General features: G+C 36.4%; 1 protein-coding gene across 4 annotated transcripts in view; it reads right to left on the minus strand.

The window, feature by feature from the left end:
• CADM2 (cell adhesion molecule 2) overlaps positions 1-19,391 on the minus strand; it is a 571,727-nt gene that overhangs the window by 152,872 nt on the left and 399,464 nt on the right. For all 4 annotated transcript variants that reach the window (XM_068180588.1, XM_068180585.1, XM_068180586.1 and 1 more), the window contains one exon: positions 9,238-9,387. In XM_068180588.1, coding sequence (XP_068036689.1) covers positions 9,238-9,387 — 150 coding nt within the window. The remainder of the gene's footprint in view (positions 1-9,237; positions 9,388-19,391) is intronic.

Genomic DNA, 19,391 nt, shown 5'->3' on the forward strand with positions numbered 1-19,391 from the left:
AGGTAGAACTCTGTCATCAGACCAGGTTCTGGGGTGGGTTTGGAATCATTCTAGTTGTCTCAGGCCTAGGTAAGGCAGAGTAGGAATTCTGAATCCTGCTGATAGAAGAGGCTTTTCCTATTCCATTAGTATTTTCCTACCTGGCAGTCACTGTCCTTCAGTCATATCCTTTGGAGTTCTTTTCCATCCACTTGGGTAATTCTATAAAAATATGTCGTTGGATTGCTCTTCTGAACTACATTTCTCCTTGACCTGTTGTGTTTTTTTATTCCTCCAGCATTTACTGACTGATAGCTAATCTCCATTTTAACCCTTCTAAAAGCAGCTAGAATAGCAGTGACTGTACCACCTGCTGTTAGTGTAGGGCTGCTGAGATTGTATTACATTTCATTTCAGTTCCTGTTTCAAAGTCAGCTTTTGACTGACTGCTTCCAGTACCACTACCCAGAGTGGTGCAGAATCTTAAATTTTAAATGTGTTAGGTTACATCCGTGTCTAAAAGCCATCCTATATATGTTCTTTTCAGCTGATCTAATTTGCTTGGAGAAACGCTGTGGAATCTGGGCAGACTGGTCTGCAATACCTTAGCTAGCTCAGATGTCTCTTCTTGGCACAGTGCCACAGAGATACTGTCATATTTTCAGGGGTTTCTTCTTTGCCCTTGGAAGATTTTTGTCCTCCAGATGCAAAGTCATGACTACACTTGTGGTGTGAATTTTTTCTTATTTCTGTATCCAACATCACACATTTCTGTCTGAGGAATATCTAAATGTTCCATGATTGTCTTTCCCTTTTATCATAAATATTCTTATGCTTTTATCCTAAAGCTATCCATTTATATACTGATATGCTGTTTCTAAATATTTGCACTTCAACATCTTCCAATGCTGCCGTTTTCCTCTGAGAAGCGTAATTTTCACCAGACCTGAAAATATCAGGTGAAAATTCAGTTTGCAAAGACAATTCTTTTTGCTCTCCATAGTTCAGTTTTCTTGGATTTAACAATCACTTGTATGACAAAACATTCAGGTTCTGGTCTGTCTGGTGACCCTCTTATTCCTAAGACTCTGCTTACAGAGTACAGAATACACTGTGATATAACAATCAGCATTCTTGCCTGTCACATAGTTTCTCCAAAAAAAATAACCTTCACCTTCCCAAAGGAACACTCCTCGCTGTGTTCCTGATTAAAAACAAAATGTCTTTTTTCTGCCTACCTTCACGTTTCTTATGATGTACAATGCTGAGCTCCACTGCTCTGGGATCTACCGCTTATCATTGCAAGTGTATTGTCCCACTTGCCCTTCCCTGCACTCAAATTGTTCCTCGCTATCATTTGCTCTAAGAGTTGTCTGAAAAAACCCCAACAGGTTCAGAATTTAATGTAACAGGTCCATTTTCTTCCAAAATCCAAGGAAGTTTGGCTCATTCACTCTGCAGAGAGTGCAGATATATGAAATTTCTCTTTGCACCTCAACTTTGCCCCCACCCTAAAAAAAAAGGAATTCTCACACATAAAATATTCTTTGCCATTTAAAACAAAAATAGCCAGCAGCCTAAGTATCATGAAACTTCATTACAGAGTAATCTTAGCAGTGTCATCACAACTACAGCTTCAATTCATCATATACCAATGTATCAGCTTCATTCTCCATTTAGCTTGAGTGCTGGTAAACTCAATTTCTGCACATACCCACACTTCAGCACAATATAATGCAAACTCCTACACTTTCTAACCATCTCTACAATAGGGCCATTTACTCCTTTAATTCTGCTAAGAAATGGAAAAATAACTGCTGTAAGTGGGAGTAGTTCTACTAATTTATTGCAATGAAATTATATTCTAATGTATTGTAATACATTTTTAAAATGTAATTTTCATATTCATGCAGACAATAGCTGTCAAGATATTTTAACAGACTCCTGGTCCCTTTTATCACGTTATCTTTTTTAAGATGCATGAACACAAACATTCCAGGTTTCAAAAGTGGCAACCTGTTTTGAAACCATGGGGTTTAAGGATAAAGGGAGACACTTGATCTCAAAAGCTCTAAGACAGCTTCTTTCTTTCCCCAGAGCACTAAGGAACTACCAACCAAAATGATTTAAGCTTGTTTACTATCCATGACCCAGAGGGAAACTGTGCTGGGTTTGGTAGGGATGGAATTAATTTTCTTCATAGCAACCTGTATGGTGCTGTGCTTTGGGTTCATGACCAAACAGTGTGGAAAACAGATCAGTGCACTGAATATCACTGAGCAGTGTCAAGGCCTTCTCTGTTTCTCACTCTGCACCCACAGTGAGAAGGCTGGAAGTGCCTAAGAGGTTGGGAAGGTACACAGCCAGGACTGCTGACCCAATCTGACCATAGAACAGTCCATAAATACAGCAATAAAAAACTTGGGAGTTGTTTTCCCCTAGTAGGGATTGCTTAGAGAGTGACTGGTGCATCACACTGCTGGTGTGACAGCGTGACTGCCTTTCCGTTACTTGGAAATTTTCATTCCTATTTCCTTCTCTTATTAAACTCTCTTAACCTTAATCTGTAAGTTTTTCTTGGGTTTGCCCTTCTGATTCTCTCCTCTACCCCCTCGAAGAGGAGTGAGTGAGAGCAAGAACCCATTGGTAAGAAAGAAAATTGCAGCTGAACAACTTCACCCAGGTTATCTGTCCCCATATATCATACTGTGGGTCTCAAGGAAAGATAAGACCTGGCTACTGATATTTGTCTGGCATAGTTGTGAAATCAACAGATCTGACCAACAGGAAAAGATGTTCTCAACTACATATCTTGGAATGACTACTCTAAAAGATTTTTATGGAAAGCTCATTGTGAAAATTGTATTTCTACCTCATACATTATTTTGTTAAGTGCTAGAAATTTCCTAAATATTATAAAGCATTTACAGACTATTGCTATTCAGGTCAGGAAGAAAAAAAGAAGATAAAATAAAATCCTGTTCCTCTTCACTAACTATTCCCAAACTTATCTGGTTGTAAAATAATCCTTCAATAATTATCTATATAGTTTTCTTGCATTTCCTATTGCTTTAGGTTGACTACAAGGTATTCTCTCCTTGAAAGAGTCTATTAAACTCTAAGTAACAGTGAATCTAATTTATATGTGTACCCTAGGATGGGGTTAAGCTTGGTCATCATCTCCTGTCTGATACCATCTCCACTCAATTATGTAACAGGAAACAGAGCATGTGAAGGTAGAGACTTAAGTCCATTCATCATTGCTACTCAATTTCACATTGCCTAAATGCTAATGCTCTCCATCCTCCCAACAATACAGCCTGCCTCCCTCTCTTGCATAACTAATTTAAACCATCTATGTTCTACTTTCCTTTCTACTGCAAAAAGAAACATTATTTTCTTTGCTTCTCTGACTCATGTTTTGTACAAGCCTATTCCTTTTGTCTACACACTCACCTACATCTTAAATTCAACTGCTTACTAGAATCATTAAATGTCTACAAGAGGTAAGTTCACGATTTCTCCCCAGTCAGAAATATCCTCAAATTATTTTTGTAACTCACAAGTACCTCTGCTTGTTTATGCATATTAGAATCTGAGGCTGAATCACCAGAGAATGGCGTAGATTTGGTTTATACTTAAATTCAATAGCTGGAGCCTGTCTGCCACAAAAAAGTCAAAGAATAAATACAGCTGTCTAGGATGGAGTTCAGTATCTATAACATCAAAAAGACAGGATTTTCATACCTGAAAGGACCAGCCTTTTGGGTGGCAGTTCAATCACCATTTTAGTGTTACAGTAAAAAAGAATTCTCTGCACTAATGAATCCTTCTAAAGTGACATACATGACACTGGAATTAAAATCCCATGCCTTGTACGCAGTGAATTTCCATCTCCCTCTAAATATCTTTCTATTGAGAAAGAAGAATGTCAGGAGTTGTTTTCATGGAGCTGACAGCACATCCCAACAGCCACGATGGTTTGATGAGAGACACGGCCTAAACTTTCTTAACCCACATGAAAGTTCCAACACAGTATTGCCACCCCTGAGAGGGAGCAAATGCTGAACCTCGCAGGTTGCTGCTGTACCCAAACATGTTCCTGAGATCACCTGAAGCACTGTGCCTATCAGGGAAGCTCTCGAGGGCTTTGCAAAATCAGTGGCCTCTCACAACCCTTGCCTAGTGCACCACTATCTCTGAAAGGTATTGAGATGATAGAGAGCTACGTAAATGCCAAGCACTCTTACACGTAAAAAATCAAAGGTCATCTAAAGAAACATATTCTGCTGTGGAGAAATGAATAATTCTGAGGCTGGAATAGCCTTTCTAATTTTTCAGTAATACATGAAAGTGCTACTACTTGATGAAAGCACAGGGGACACGTCCCCACCTATGATTAGCATCAGGCACATGTCTCATCAAAATCTGTGTCAGTTTGTTGCAAACTTATCATGGTCAATGTCAACACACCCTTGTTTTACTATCAAGAGACCTGAAGACTTCCCTGTTAAGGTGGAGAGCAGGTATTTTACACTTGCACTTGCCTGACTGAGCAAAACTGTTAGGTCTGTACACACTAGGTATAGATTCTCTTCCTTTTGGTAGTCCGATTACACATTTTTATATTGAGGAGATTAAACACCTTTGATATCAACAGCCATTGTTCAATTGTACACTCCTCCTTTACAACTCAATATCCTGATACACATTTATCTATATTCCCTACTGAATGGGAATATGAGAAGATGGCTGCTATAGTAAGTTGCATAAAGGTTCTTTTCAGTCTTCTCTTTATCATATATCTCTGTGTTTCCATGCTATGGCCTTTTTCTTATAGCTCTGCATTCATATTTATGTCTCTCTGCATTTATTGCCCTCTCAAAATCCTTAAGAAGTGACACCAGCGAAGATAAACTAAAATAACCTATATTAATTTAAAATAATATCTGCCAGTTCTACACTGTTGCACATTGTGCTTCTTCCAAAGGCAGCTATGCAATTATGGGTACTTGGGTGCATAAAATGATATGGAGGTTTCTATGGCAATTATTCATTTTAATTGAAAATTGTGCAGGGAAAGACTCATTTCAAGTGCAGCACACGATTTGCACTTGTTTCCAGAGAATCTGGACTTCCTTAGGGTGAGTTGTGAATTCCTATTTTTCAGGAAGACACAATCTTTAAAATACTCTTGGGGGAGCAGGGAGTGGGAGACCAAGGTAAGGTTGTTAAGCTAATTAACATTTAGGAGCATGTATCCACTTACTCAGTACAGTATTTTTTTACTATCTGGTAAAGATTTGATGTTTTCAATGAAAGAGAAAGAACTAAAAATATAATTAATACACAATGCTCTTGAATCTCTGAGGTAGAGGAACCAGAAAAAGACAGAAGTACCAAAAAGGACAGCAAGGAGACAGACAGATCACCAGTGAGATCAAGTCCACCCGACCAAGCATTTCTATTTTCATATACTTTAGCTACTCTGTGTTAGAATAATAATGAAGACAAAGTTATTTCAGATCTTAATATATTTTAATGTCAAAGAAAGAGTTGGAGGGAAGCAACAGTTTCACCTTGGTAAGATAATAAAAAAAGCTGTAATTTAATTTCCTGTAGGAAAATAGGATTTCTTTATCCTCCCTATTCCAATCATCACAATGAGTCAAACACATTTTAGGCCTAAATTTACAATGAAAACAAAGTAGATGTACTGCAAGTGATGAAGACCTGGAAACAACTTCTGAACTGTAATTTCACATTCACTAAATTCAGTGTTGCCCTTTCTGTAATGAGGCTTGTCTGATTTTTTGTCTATATCATTTTAAGGCTGTATAGGCCAAGTGCCAGAAATGTCCCAAGTTAAAAACAGTTCTTGTCTCCTTCATAAATAATAAATAAATATTAATGTGATGAGAAGATTGGGGGTGGAAGTGTTCGTTACCAGCCACACAATCCTCCTTAATGAGGAAAAAAAAAAAACAAAACTCTTAGAAAGAGGTGGCCAAAGCAGTATGTGAGGGGAAGCAGAAGAGTAATTTTAATAATGTGGTTTTGGTATTAGTGTGTCTGGCTCATTACACTTCTGTACTTTAAAATATCTAGAACAGAAAAGGAAGAATGACTCCTAACTTCAATGTCAATGATTGCATCACCGTTCAGAAGAATGCAAAATTACATGAGTGTGATTTTCATAATAGATGTGAAATCCATTTTTAATAAACTGGAGACTAATAGTTAACTCCTTGTGGAAAGGCACAGGAAATTGAAGGGCACATTTCTTCCAGGTTACTGACTCTTTTTTCCTTTTTCACCAGAAGTTCTATTTTGGTCAGAAAACGGCTTTGCAAGACAGAGGAACCAACTTGCTTGAGAAAGAAGAATGAGCACGGAAGGGGTCTTGTCAAGGACAATCCAGCAAGGGACAGCTTTTCACTGCATGGACAATTTCCTCTATTTTTGGCACCTGTTCTGCCATATGGTGGTGGTCCTAAGGTCTATGGTTGGACTTGATGAGATCTTAAAGGCCTTTTCTAACCTTAATTATTATATATACTGGCAGCTTTCACCTCCCTCATATTCTGCTGGACTCTCAACCCTCTTTTGACACTTACATGCATTTCTTCATTTTACTATTTGACTCTCTCATAATTATTAAAATATATAGCTATCAAAAAAAGGTTTCTTGAATTTGTTTATACTTCCAGACATGAAAGAAATACACTCTCACTCCTGTGTGTGCCAGTCATATAAGTAGAAAATAACCTATTGAGGGGAAGTATAGTTCAAAGTAAGCAAATTTGATTTATTTCTGAACATGGCAACACTCAGATTTACTCAGCTCTGATGGATATAAAGGCTGCTGGTGATGCTGCTTGTCTAAGCTCCTGTTTTCCACGCAGAATATAATTCGATAGCTATTCAAGCTTCCATTAATTTTCAGGGTTTGAGAAACACAGCTATTAAAAAGCAATGCTCATGGTGTTGAAAGGACAAGTAAGACCTGGAGGTTGGTTTTGGCTAACAGGTTTGAATAGACTCTGGCAGAGGCACTGCTGGCAATAAATTCAATGCAATGACTGGTTCTAGTAGAAAGCTGCTTTTTTTTATAGCCAAATTGTATGCCAGGCTGGGAGAAGTGGGAAATGAGGAAAGAAAAAATGGGGAAGCCTTTACAGTTTCACTTGCCATCATTTCCTGACAAAACCACTAATAAATATCTCTCTCCATTTTGGCTCAATAATGCAACCATCAAAAGCATGTGAAGGAAATATCTTTCTTACTTATAGGAACCCATACATATACAAACAGGAAAAATTGCCAGTGAAAGCTGTAACTTCACTTTCAGGAGTGTCAGAATGTTTTCCATGCAGGAATTGGATGTACTGCTCACCCCTCAGTATAATTGAGACTGTAAATATCACACAGAGTGCAAACCACTGCTGACATATGACTTAATATCTCCAACTAAAGGATCTGAAATTTTTCTTCACCACATGAAGGCATTTCCATGTGCAATAGATGCAGAGTTATTCCCCCATAAAATTAATCATCAAATATTCCTTCAAGTCTTGGGACAAGCTAAAAGTTCAATAAAGACTGTGGTCCCTTAAATTCACACACTTGAGCTCTGCACATTTCCTGTGGGGAACATAAATTGCTTCTAGTACTTACTACTCTGCATGCCATTCAAATTCTGTTGGTTTAATTCAGTATATTCAGAACTAATACAAACTTCAATTATTTGTTGTAAAAGTAGAGATTTTGCTAAAGCACACAGAAAATTCAATCCACACCAAAATGGCTACAATGCTCAAATTAATGTATGTGCAGTCCTCACACGTCTTTCTCAGCATCCTTTAAAATGTCACTTATTTTATAAAAGATATAGATTTTCTGAGTATTGATATGCTCTATCAACAGACAAGGTGTCTCTGCTTTTAGTTTGCAGACATTACTTACCCACCCCAAATCACTAATGATTTCAGATAAAATGAAGGGGTGCATGTGGGCAAAGGTGACAGCACAGGACTTACAGCTGGAAAGTCTGCACCTTATAAACCTCTCATCTTCAATCCTACATTGAAAAGGTACTTATGATTTCAAAGAAATTGCAAATCAAATGATTACACGCTACAGGAAATTAGATAAAAGAGAAAGGAACCACTTCAACACCATCAAGAGATTCTATTCAGCTATTATATTAATAGTAAAAAAAACATATTTTGATTACAGCTTCTGCAGGGATAAAATGAAAGGTTTTAGATTCTCTTTTATTGAAGTGCACAGATCCACAAAGTGTTTTCAGTCCTACAAGGTGTTTTAAACTCTTGTAATCATTCAGCAAAGCATTTGGACAGCAGTTCTTTAATTTTGAGCAGAGTAATAACTGTACTTGTTAAAATATGTTCTAGAGTATGTAGCACCTTTCAAAATAAATTCAAGCACCAGAATTAACTGTTGAACTTTTGTACCACTGAAATCAGCACCAAAGCTTTTACACTTATTAAAGCCAAGTGATGACTTTATTATTCCTAACTTTATTTACAGAATCTACTGCAATCTTTACATGAACTCTCTATTATGTAAAATGCAATGCTTTTCCAGTTCAATTCAATGTCTACAAATATATAGCACTTTAAAATAATGTCCTTATTTTTGTAAGGAATAGATGTTTTCCAGTCCTTTGTTCTTCACTAATTTAACTAAAATGTAAACAAATCTGTGCATGGAAACATCTGGAAACAAAATCCAAGCATTTTTCTTATCTGTTAAGAAGAGCTACCACAGCAACTGTGCATTGCACCAACAACCAGACTGCTGTACACTAGTGGCAAACAGTAGGATTATATAAATAAATGTAAAAATATATAGAATATACATTTATGTGTACACACTAATAAAAATGAGTCACAAGTTTTATGGGCTAGCACTTCTCTTGCCACTCATAAATGCTCTTCCAATGTATTTTTCAACAATGAAAAATTATCTTAAAATAAACTTTTCAGTGCAAATTATCTTAAAATAAGCCTTTCAAATCCTATTCCTTTTCTTTAATAATTTAAATATAATATAATGTGCAAGAGAGAATTTCAGTGAAGGCCAGACAAAAAAATAAAAAATCACATAATAATTATAATGGAAGACATCTATTCCTAGAATACATTCACATCAGAGTTTTAAAGAGAAATGGTTTTTAGCATTTCTTTCTTGTTAAAAACCAGTGCAGAAGCATGAGTTCAGGAAACAATTTACCTTTCTTGTCATCGAAGTACAGTGTCTGTTGAGCTGGATTTGACCACTGGAGGGAGGTGTTATCATTTTGATCGACCCTGCAGGTCAAATTTGCTGTTCCACCTTCAACAACAGTGACGTTCTGTGTGAGTGGGAACTGCCCTTGGCTGCCTGAGGAGGGAGGGAAGGGATGCAGAAAGGAAGAGAACAAGAGAAATAAAAGACAATATTTAAGTTGCAGGATTTAATTTATTGCAGCAGCTTCCCACAGATGATAGACCCGGAATTCAATGTGATCTAGTCTGACCAAAGAAAGGTAGTACAATAAATTTTTTAAAACTGCATTTACAATATATTCTCAGTATAAAAGAAATAGCTGGATGGATTTAGAAATAAGAGTTTCCCCCCTCTTTTCCCCCCTCTGTGAGTCATATTATTTAGTTCCAAAGAAATACTCAGCATTTTTGTCTCCTCAGACATACCAAAGACAACTCAGTGAAGGCAATACAGTTAAATCATTGTTGAAAACACCACTGAGAACATCACATAAAAATCCACAGATTTTTTAACAGAGAGGGATGGGACAACCTTGACTCTCTGTTTCTTTTCTATACATTTTAAAGGCCTCTCAGGATGATGCTTTCTGTATCAGGTTTGCAAAGCTGTTGGAGAGCAAATGTAGTGTGAATCTAACACTTGATGCATGCTCTGTTGGGGGAATATAACCTGGTCTCATATGAAAATGGAAGAGGTGATGTAGTAGGTCTCTTTCACATCTGTGATTCTATCCCAGAGCATTATCAATCACATTAAGTGCTTGCTGAAAAGTCACTGGGAAGTTTTCCAAATGCCTCTACACAATACAGGAGCAGTATCAGTCAGGTTCTTGAATCACAAGCATTTCCAATGGCATAGTTAGACTAAAGTGCTTTTGTAGTGTTATAGCACACCCCTTGTCAAACAGCACAACACATTCTGACAAAAAAGACTTAAAGAAGGGAGCACAAAAAAAACATGGAAGTAGGCTTTAACATGAGTGGGGAAAGAAAAAAATCTTCAATGATAAGCAAGACACTTCATTGAACATATGATTGTTATCTAGGAGATATATTATTTATTTAAGGGTACAACGCAAAAGAAAGACAACCTAATACTCCAAATGAAACGTGCTTCTTTCTTCTCCTGCTTTTATAGAGGTTCTATTAAAAGAAACACTGAAGGGTAGGTAGAGATGCTTGCATAAGAAGTGCAACAACAAGACTGACACTCAAGTGGGATGTGTCAGAAATTAAAAACCTCTCTACAGTCCTACAGGAGGGAATGAGCTCATAGATGTATCACAAGCCCATCAAGGAAATATTATATACAATATCCATTAATGTTACAATACAAAATCATAACCCAGCATAAAACCTTCAGAGAAACATCCTATTTTAGTGGCTCTCATCAGACTTGTTCTCAACTAAGTTAAACTGAGGCATGTCTTCTATACAAAAGCACGATCATATGAAAATCTATAATCTAGGATACAGGTTTGCTGATGACCAGAGTAAAAAAGGACTAAACAAAAGATTAACAACTGAACTTATACTTGACCTACTGATACTGCACAAAACAGAATTCTAGCCAGATTTTGATTTCCCTATGTAAAATGCTCCCGATGGCCTCAGACATGGAACAAAATCACCCACATCAGTGAAATAAATAAAATATTTCCATCAAAATGCAGATCTGAATACCTGGTATAATTTTTGAATAAATATCAACTACAGCTGTCTAAAGATCAAGATTTACCATGTACTGATATTTACTCTAAGAGGGTATTTACTATCAACAGGATAACAGATATTTGTAAAAAAAAAATTAGGAATACTAAAAATACCATAGCTAATTTAAATGCTGCAAATAATAAATGCCAAAATTCTTATGACAGTCTCTGTATCTGACACTTCATTAATCAAACCCTGCTTCTTGAAAACCACACATTGAGAAATATATGATGAGAGAAAAATCATAAACAAGGATGGGAAAAAAAAACCAGAAAAGATCTGTAATTTCCTTCCATTTCTCCTCTTTCAATTTCAATGTGTCAGGCAACTTCAAGATATTGCATAAATTGCTTATCATTTAAATTAGAATTTTTAAATCCAGAAAAATGCACACAGCCTGTTATTACTTCCACTAAATTACAGTCAACTTACCAAAGAAATAACCTTCTAAAGTACAAGTTGTGAATAGGAGGCCATATGGGCTAAAACACTTTTTGCCTACAAGAAGCATTAAACAGAACCTAGTACCAGAGATTAGCACAGTGAAATCTGTCACTTGCATTAAGAATTGGAATGGGAGGTCGTTTAATAAAGAACCTGCTGTAATGATTCAGGACCCTATTAACACAGATTAGGAGATCTCCCCATAATTACCCTGTATTCTCTGTCTGATATTACAGCTCTTATCATGAAGGTGCCAGTGTATGTGCACTCTATCATTTGTTAACCACTGCCAAGTCACAGACTCATCTCTGGTCAAGAAGTAAACTATTCTGATCAACAATATAAATGGAAACTATAGATGCCATAACATGAATAGGTCAGAAGAATTTTCTTTTTTCTGACCAACTTAGTGATTGCTGATGATTTGGAAACAAGAATTAATTTAGAATATAAAAATAAGACCAAAATGTTCGTCTTATCTCTTGCCAGCAGAGAATCTTTATGGTTCTGAAGAAGGTGTACAGAGCTTCATGAGAAGATTGGACTGGAGAAAGAGGTACAGATAAAATGAGAGAAAATCTAATATGGAAAATAGCTTGAGTAGAAAGAAGGGAGCCTTTGCAGGACAGAGAGAACTATATAAAGCAAGTCCAAATGAATGGATACTGCACTCCTGTTAAGGAAGACAAAAATTATTAGCAAGTGATGGGAAAACTAAGACAAAGAAAAATTTATGAGATTTACTTTACTGTTTGCATCTAACTTGGGATACTGAAGTAGGGCTGGAAGGTCAGGAGAAGGTTGTAAAACCCTATATGAAACAGGTGAACACTAAAGAAAGCATCAACATCCTGCCCTTTTACTGCAGTAAAAGTGTCAAAGTGGCTTATGCTACTAGAGACTCCTCCTGGTTCTTGAGGATCTGACAATATTTTGTGGGAGAGGCCTTGTTTTTGTTAATGTCACCTAACAAAAGCATTCCACCTTGACTTAACAAGTCCAGTAATGGAAAATTTAGTGGCCCCTTCAGTAACTTATTTCGGAGAGTAACAGCCATCATTGTTCAAACAAAACCACAAAATCTACTTCTGCTCTGAATTGGTCTCGCTGTAGCACCCAGCTTGCACTGGCTCTTGTATCTTTTCCCCTGCTCTGAAGAGCCCTCTCTTCTCAAATTTCTCTTGTAGGTACTTAGAGACTATGATCATATCACCCATTAACCTTCTTTTTGATAATCTAAATAACTTGAGCTCTTAAGTCTTTCTGCAGAAATCTCATTTTTCTAATCCTTTAATTAGACTGTGCCTCTTCTCTGTGCCCTCTTCCATGTGTCCTCTCCTTTCTGAAGTGTGCAGCCCAGACTTGGAAGCGCCCCTGCTGCAGTCACAGAAGGCAGAAATACAAAGGTGATGCCACTTCTCTGCCAGTTTTTGGTATTATTGTTTGCACACTTAAAAGAATCCCTTGGCCCCGTGGTCACACCCAGGTGTGGCTGAAGGTTCACCATGGGGCTGGTATTTTTCCTCAGACACCCTTCCAGTTCTCTTCACTGCACAGCTGAACACAGCTTTTTAGCTAAGTTCAGTAGAATTTATTTCCTACTTTACTATTAACTGAGGTGATTGACAGGTATAATTGAGCTAATGAATATGACAGGGATGCTGACCATCCTAGAGGCAGGGCTACCCATCCAGCTTTCTTTCTATCCTCCCAGCAAATGGCTGGGAATGAATGACATTTCTAACCTCCACCAGCAGGTCAAGTCAATCAAACACATAAATATACATATATCCAATACAGTCTGTAAAATTATATTCTATTCCAAAATCATATCTAGAGGAAGGACAACAAATTTTAATGCCTGTATGGAACACACTAATAAAGTGTTAAAAAAAAAAATCCTGATGGCCCACATTAATAATTCCCTTGCATCTGAAAAGGAAAATCTACAAGGTTATGTAAAGGTAAATTACAACAAAAGTGATATTACTGCAGAAAAGAGGCTGCATCAAGACATCAGTGTCATCATGTTGTATCCCAGCCCCTCTGCTCATTTTAGAAGCTTTGTTAGCAACACTATTTCAGCTTTCTGGACTGAGGGAGCTATGGTTAAGTGTATTCTACCACAGGTTGCCTTTTGCAATGCTTTGTGGAGGACCAGTACTCATATCTCATTAGCCACAAGCTGTTCCCTGTTTTTTTTTTTTCCTTCTTCCCACCCAGAAATCATGGCTAAATTGCTTTTATATTTAACACTGATTTTTATCTCAGTATGTGACAAGTCTATGTAGAATAATTAGCATTATTTGGTCCAGTTTGTAAACATTCATCATGTGAGTTCACCTCATGGTTTTTTTGTTTATACTTGGGTTAGGTTTTTGCTTGGTTTTGTGGCTTTGCTTTTGGTTTTGGTTTTGTTTCTTTTTTTACTTTTTGTAATTACAATGAGAGCTCTTTAATGAGTTTAACACTCCCATTTGATGCTTAGGTGATACATTCTAATCAATTTACCAGACTAATTATAAATGCAACTAGGTGGCTGTAAGCACTGAGGAAACATAATTCTCTCTTTAGTTTTGTTTCTGCAAAGACCTCTTTTTTTAAAGTAAACAGCTATGTCACAAATTAAGAGCATTTCAAAGTATCAGGTCAGCAAGCTTTACCACTCTGTATCAGAAAGGCACAAAAAGAAATGGTTTTAGTTAGAGAGGATGGCCTGGAAAAGAGGTGAGAGTGACAGCAGTGAATTATGCTTTTCCACATTGGTTCTACTTTTGAGAGCCGGGCTGACCAGTGTCCCCCTAAGGTAAATTAAGTTTATCAGCATGTAAGAGGAAAAAAGTAGAGCCCAAAGTTTTATAGCAGAGATTTATCCTTTTCAGTCTTTTCAGTCTTGCATGGAATCACAAAGCCATGGGCTTTTTATTTGATACCTCTATAGCATGGTGTCAGCCAAAAACAGAAACCATAAAAATGCAAAGCTTAGCAGAGGAAAAAAAAAAAAAACCCTTAACTTGAGCAAATTATTTTTCAAAACAGCCTGATTTTTAATGTTGATTTTAACAGGACCAGGCCCTAAAAACAAAGTAATTATTGGGTGTGAGAGAAAGCAGCTTACTGTTTCAAATAGCAGCTTGCATCTGTAGGGAGACTATATTAATTCTGGCCTTCTTTCTTAGTAAAGAAACTGAAACATTATGGAAAAAAAAAACATTATGATGAAATATCTAATATACTGAATCACTTTCCTGGCTTTCTCACTTAATTTATATATGAAATAATGCAAACATCTCTCCAAGGAGACAAAGTGTTCTTAGCTTGTCTTTACCTAATTTAAAGAGCAATGATAATGTGAACTGCATATCAGCAGGAATAAATAGAAATCTTCATTACTGTGCAACGGTGGGTTTCTTCTGACTTTGCAATGGGAATGAATCTGCTTTTCTATTTTGTCAGCATGGAGACCAGATTGAAGGTTCATGCCCTGGAAATTCTGAAGGAAGAAACCACGCAAGTTGTTGCCTTTACAATTTTTAATTTTTTTTTAGAACAGTCCTTAAGACTGTAGTAAAATTATCGATGACAGATTAAAAAAGACAGTTTAACTCCTGATGCATAACCACCTGCTTTGCTTTATTCTAAAAGAAAATACAGCAATGTGCCTGGATGTTAAACTGCATTCACACAGCATTTTTAAAGAACAAAAGATTGCCTGAGCATTATTTGATACACAGAGTCCTTGACTGGATGAATTCATCTTTCTTAACTTGCTGTTTTAAATAGCAGTAATTTAGTTCTATATCTGGATTGTAAATACTTTTTGAGTTTATGCAGTTATGCTGTTGTGTTTATGTTTAAGTTGTTTGCTCACTGAAGAAACATGGTTTAAAAAAAGAAACAAACCAAACCAAACCAACAAAATTGTGTCCTCTAATAACTGTTACATACTCCAGTAACAAAATCTCTTGCAGAGAACACTGGAATTAATGAGATAACTGTAGAAATTTACTACAGAATGACAAGTTTAGGAGAGAGAAGAAATAATGCAGAGAATAACTGTTAACCTCAGACTGTGTGTTCAAGGTCACTGAGCCTTTTTAAATGCTTCAGCAATACTAAAATAATGCAAAGGCAAAGGACAAAAGTGCAGTCTGATTTCAGACTATGGAATTTATGTCTGACAGCAAAAATAGAAAAGGAAGAAGTCACTTCTTCCTTCCTTCACTCCATGTGTTTCAGGTGTATGTTTCCAAACCAATAGGTAACTCAAAATATAATTAATTTGGACTATATTACAGTGAAAGAAATTGCAGATATAAATTGGAAAAAAAAAATACATATTGAAGTAAAATTATTCCACAATGATAAACAGAAAAAAGTATGACAGAATAGGAAAAAAAAAAAAAAAAAAGAAAGAAAAGGAGGCATAAACAGTGCTGTTTCCTAGGAACCTAGCCTAAGTGACTATTTTTTACTCTTTTCAGGCTATCACCATGGTATTACTTGCCTGTCAATGGAGAACAGTATCCAGTGATTTTATTCAGTTATTATTCATTGAAAGGCATTCTCTTCCACCACTTTGAATTCCTGAGGAAGTTACAAATCCAAACATAATTGAAGTGAACCTCATCTTCCCATAAAAGTTGTAACAAACTGATGAATTTTCTGATTCTCATAATTGTAAATATGGCTCAGAGCTTTGTGCTATTTTTCACTTTAAAGCATTATGCTCAATTCTTTGTGCCTTAACAAATTGAAAAGTCCTTTTTCTCTACAAGCAGGATAGCAGCTAGTCCTGACAAGAAGAGTAAGGAATTGGACACTTCAATTTCTTTCAGGATCTGGGTCTCATTGTCACCTTATTTCTATTCCTAATCTGTAATATATACCAAAGATATTTTTGCTAATCTCCCAGTTATTCAGAAAGCCATCCACACCTTTTCCCACAATTCTCTCCTATTTTAATCCTGCTTTGAAATACTTTGGGCAAATTACCTAGAGTAATTTCAGAATAAATATAAATATAATTTAACATTAATGCTGGGGGAATATATTTTGAAAAATAATACTTTTATTGAAAATAATGTGTAAAGAAGATGGAAATTACTAGAGATTACAAAGTAATTAAGAAAAAATTGGCTAGAAGAAAAGATTGACTGATATAATTAGAAATATTAACTTTTCACACAGTATTAAAAGAAAACAATTTTTCTTCAGTAAAAATGAAAATATTTTGGTTTTTAATTTTTCAAATCAAACATTCCACTGAAAGGTAATTACACAAAGAAAAAATGTATCAGTAGATTTGATTCATCTTTTCCCTCTTCATTTTGCTACAATCGCTTTCATGACTTTCTTTCTCTCACTTGTGAAAAATTGTAAATCTATTGGAAAAAATTGCTCTCATACGCTTTCCAGCTACTGAGTTCTATAAAGGAAAAAAATTTGCATCTCTCTAGGAATACATTTTTCCTTCTTCCTTCATCCTTAAAGACAAATTCTGCTATTTGAAGTCCAACATGCAGGTAACCCACCTGGCAAGGACTTTCTTATTGTATACCTATTTATCTTTGTTCTCTGATAGACCTTTTTTCTATCTGGCAGAACACAACCAAGGTTTAAAATCCTTCCACTTTTAACTTTGTTTCACCAACTTCTGAAATGTCATTCAAAGAGAAGTTAAACAACAGAGAAGAGGCAGCTACACAAATCAGCTCCAAGTAGTGCTGCTGTTTGAATGATTGTGATCCCAAAAAGCATTCAGAAATCCCCCAAAATGCACCATGACTGCACTGCTTATTGTTAATTATAAACAGGCATGGCAAGAGCTCACTCACCAAATGGAGCCTCCTGTGTTTAAATGGAAGCCTGAACTTTTCACTGTATTGAACAGCTGAGCAAAAGTGAAAATTAAAACTGTTCTATGTTTCCCTTAGTATTTGCTTACACAGTAGCTTTATTCCGGTTAAAAAACTAGAACTAAACTAATCTTGTACATATTGACACATATATGCCCACACAGGAGAGGGGAGCAAAGAAGAGTAATAAAATTACTAATAAACTCCAGCTTGTTTCTGTGAATTTAACTTATTTTTACTTCAGTATATTTTAATTAGACTAGAACAGCACATTTAAACACTGATCTTACCACCCCTGGTTTGGAAACAAATCTGAATAAGAATCACCTGTCATTGCACCAGTACACTAAATAAATCTTTGCTACTTGGACTTCCAACACTTTCACTGCTCAGTTTGCTTCACATGACATGTCATCTTCAAAGGTAAATGAAGAAAACAGCAAAGGTGGAGAAAAGAGATTTTGACCATAGATTTATCTATTCTGATTACAATATCACTGGTGTTTTTCAGTGAAATACTCTGTAGTTGTACGTAACACTGACAAAACTATCCTAACAGTAAATGGGGATCAATATACACATCTTTGAATTCTGTCAAAGGAACAAAATATGGACAAGCTAAACACACTTTCTAAAAATTCCCTTTCATAATTATAAAAACTACTATGGAGAGTTGTGTTTTAACACACAAAAGAAACTCTGCCTTAAAGGTGGGAAATATGGTGCATGCAGGTTGATCTGAACAGGCACTTCCCTTAATGACCTTGTGTTGATCAATACCTAAACACATCCCGGCCAGCTGGGAATGTTCCCTGAAGAAAGCAGTTCTGATTCTCACAAAGGAAAAGTCAGGATGATTAATAAAGTGCTTTTCACTTGTGATCATCTGTATATTCACAAAGTTTTCACTCCTGATGATTTCACCCATCCTGTCAATATCTACCTTCTTTGATGTTTGACTATTTTTCTTGTGCAGAGGAGATCACAGCTCTGACCAAGCTCATGAAAGTTCAAGTACAAAAAACAACAGTTTTAAAACTGACTTTGTACTTGATGGGTTGTTTCCCCTTCTCTTGGTTTACACAATAAAATAAGGACAGGACTTTTTTTGGAGAATAACTGCTTTATACAAGTCTAGCAGCCTTTTTGAGCCTAAGTGGCACAAACTATAAACAACAGAATTACTTAGGCCAGACTACACTTTTAGGCAGCAGAAGCCAGGCTTGACCTACAGAAATGAAAGGCAGTTTACACCAAACAAGGATATATATTCCACTCTGCCCTCTCCCCTTGTTGCCTCAACACTTGCTCTTTCCCTCTGCTGTGTGTCCCAACAAAGAATGGCCCTTTCCCTTCTAACAACACTATTTATATTTCAGAATGACAGAGGAGTCTTCTTCCTGTGCAACCTTCTGAATGAGGATAATGTTTTCTCAGGTGATTGCTTTTTGCCAAATTTCATCTGGGAACCAGGTGGATTGTTCCTATTAGCAGATATTAGAAGATTAGGATTTGATACTGCTATTCTTACAAGTACCTGTTTCCCTAATGAGTCTTGCATGCAGATCAGTTCTAGAGGTGGCTCTAATTTTGTGCAATTTAGATATCACTCCATGCAAAACTGCATTAGACTTCAGTGTACTTTGAAATAAAATCATTTACTCTCCTGACTTTCTTTTTTCCTCCCTGTGGTCTATGAAATATCCATTGATATGGCAGTGCTGATCTGCAGCAGCTCTCCCTGCTGACTTAGGCCAGCAAGCTGCTCATGAATCTAGCAGATGTTTCAGTTGTCTAGGCCAATGGAAACCTTATGGACCCTTTTTTCTTCATCTCCTCCCAGGAGCAAATGTTAGTACAGCAGATATCTGGATGTGTGCCATGTAGCAGCAGAGACGGGAAAAAGCTGCTGTGGCTTTGCTGAGTATGGTGCTGTATAATGATTGTATTTTTTTCCAGTCCTCTCTAAGAGTGTTATTTCCAAATCTCATGCTCCTCACGTGTAGCTGAACACAAAACTGGGTTCTTTAAAATGTTCCCTAAACTTCCCCTGTTGTGCTATTGAACCTTAACCCTAGGTTAATACACAGATATAAATGAGAAA

Source organism: Anomalospiza imberbis, chromosome 2 (genome assembly GCF_031753505.1).
Source record: "Anomalospiza imberbis isolate Cuckoo-Finch-1a 21T00152 chromosome 2, ASM3175350v1, whole genome shotgun sequence".
Taxonomy (NCBI): Eukaryota; Metazoa; Chordata; class Aves; order Passeriformes; family Viduidae; genus Anomalospiza; species Anomalospiza imberbis.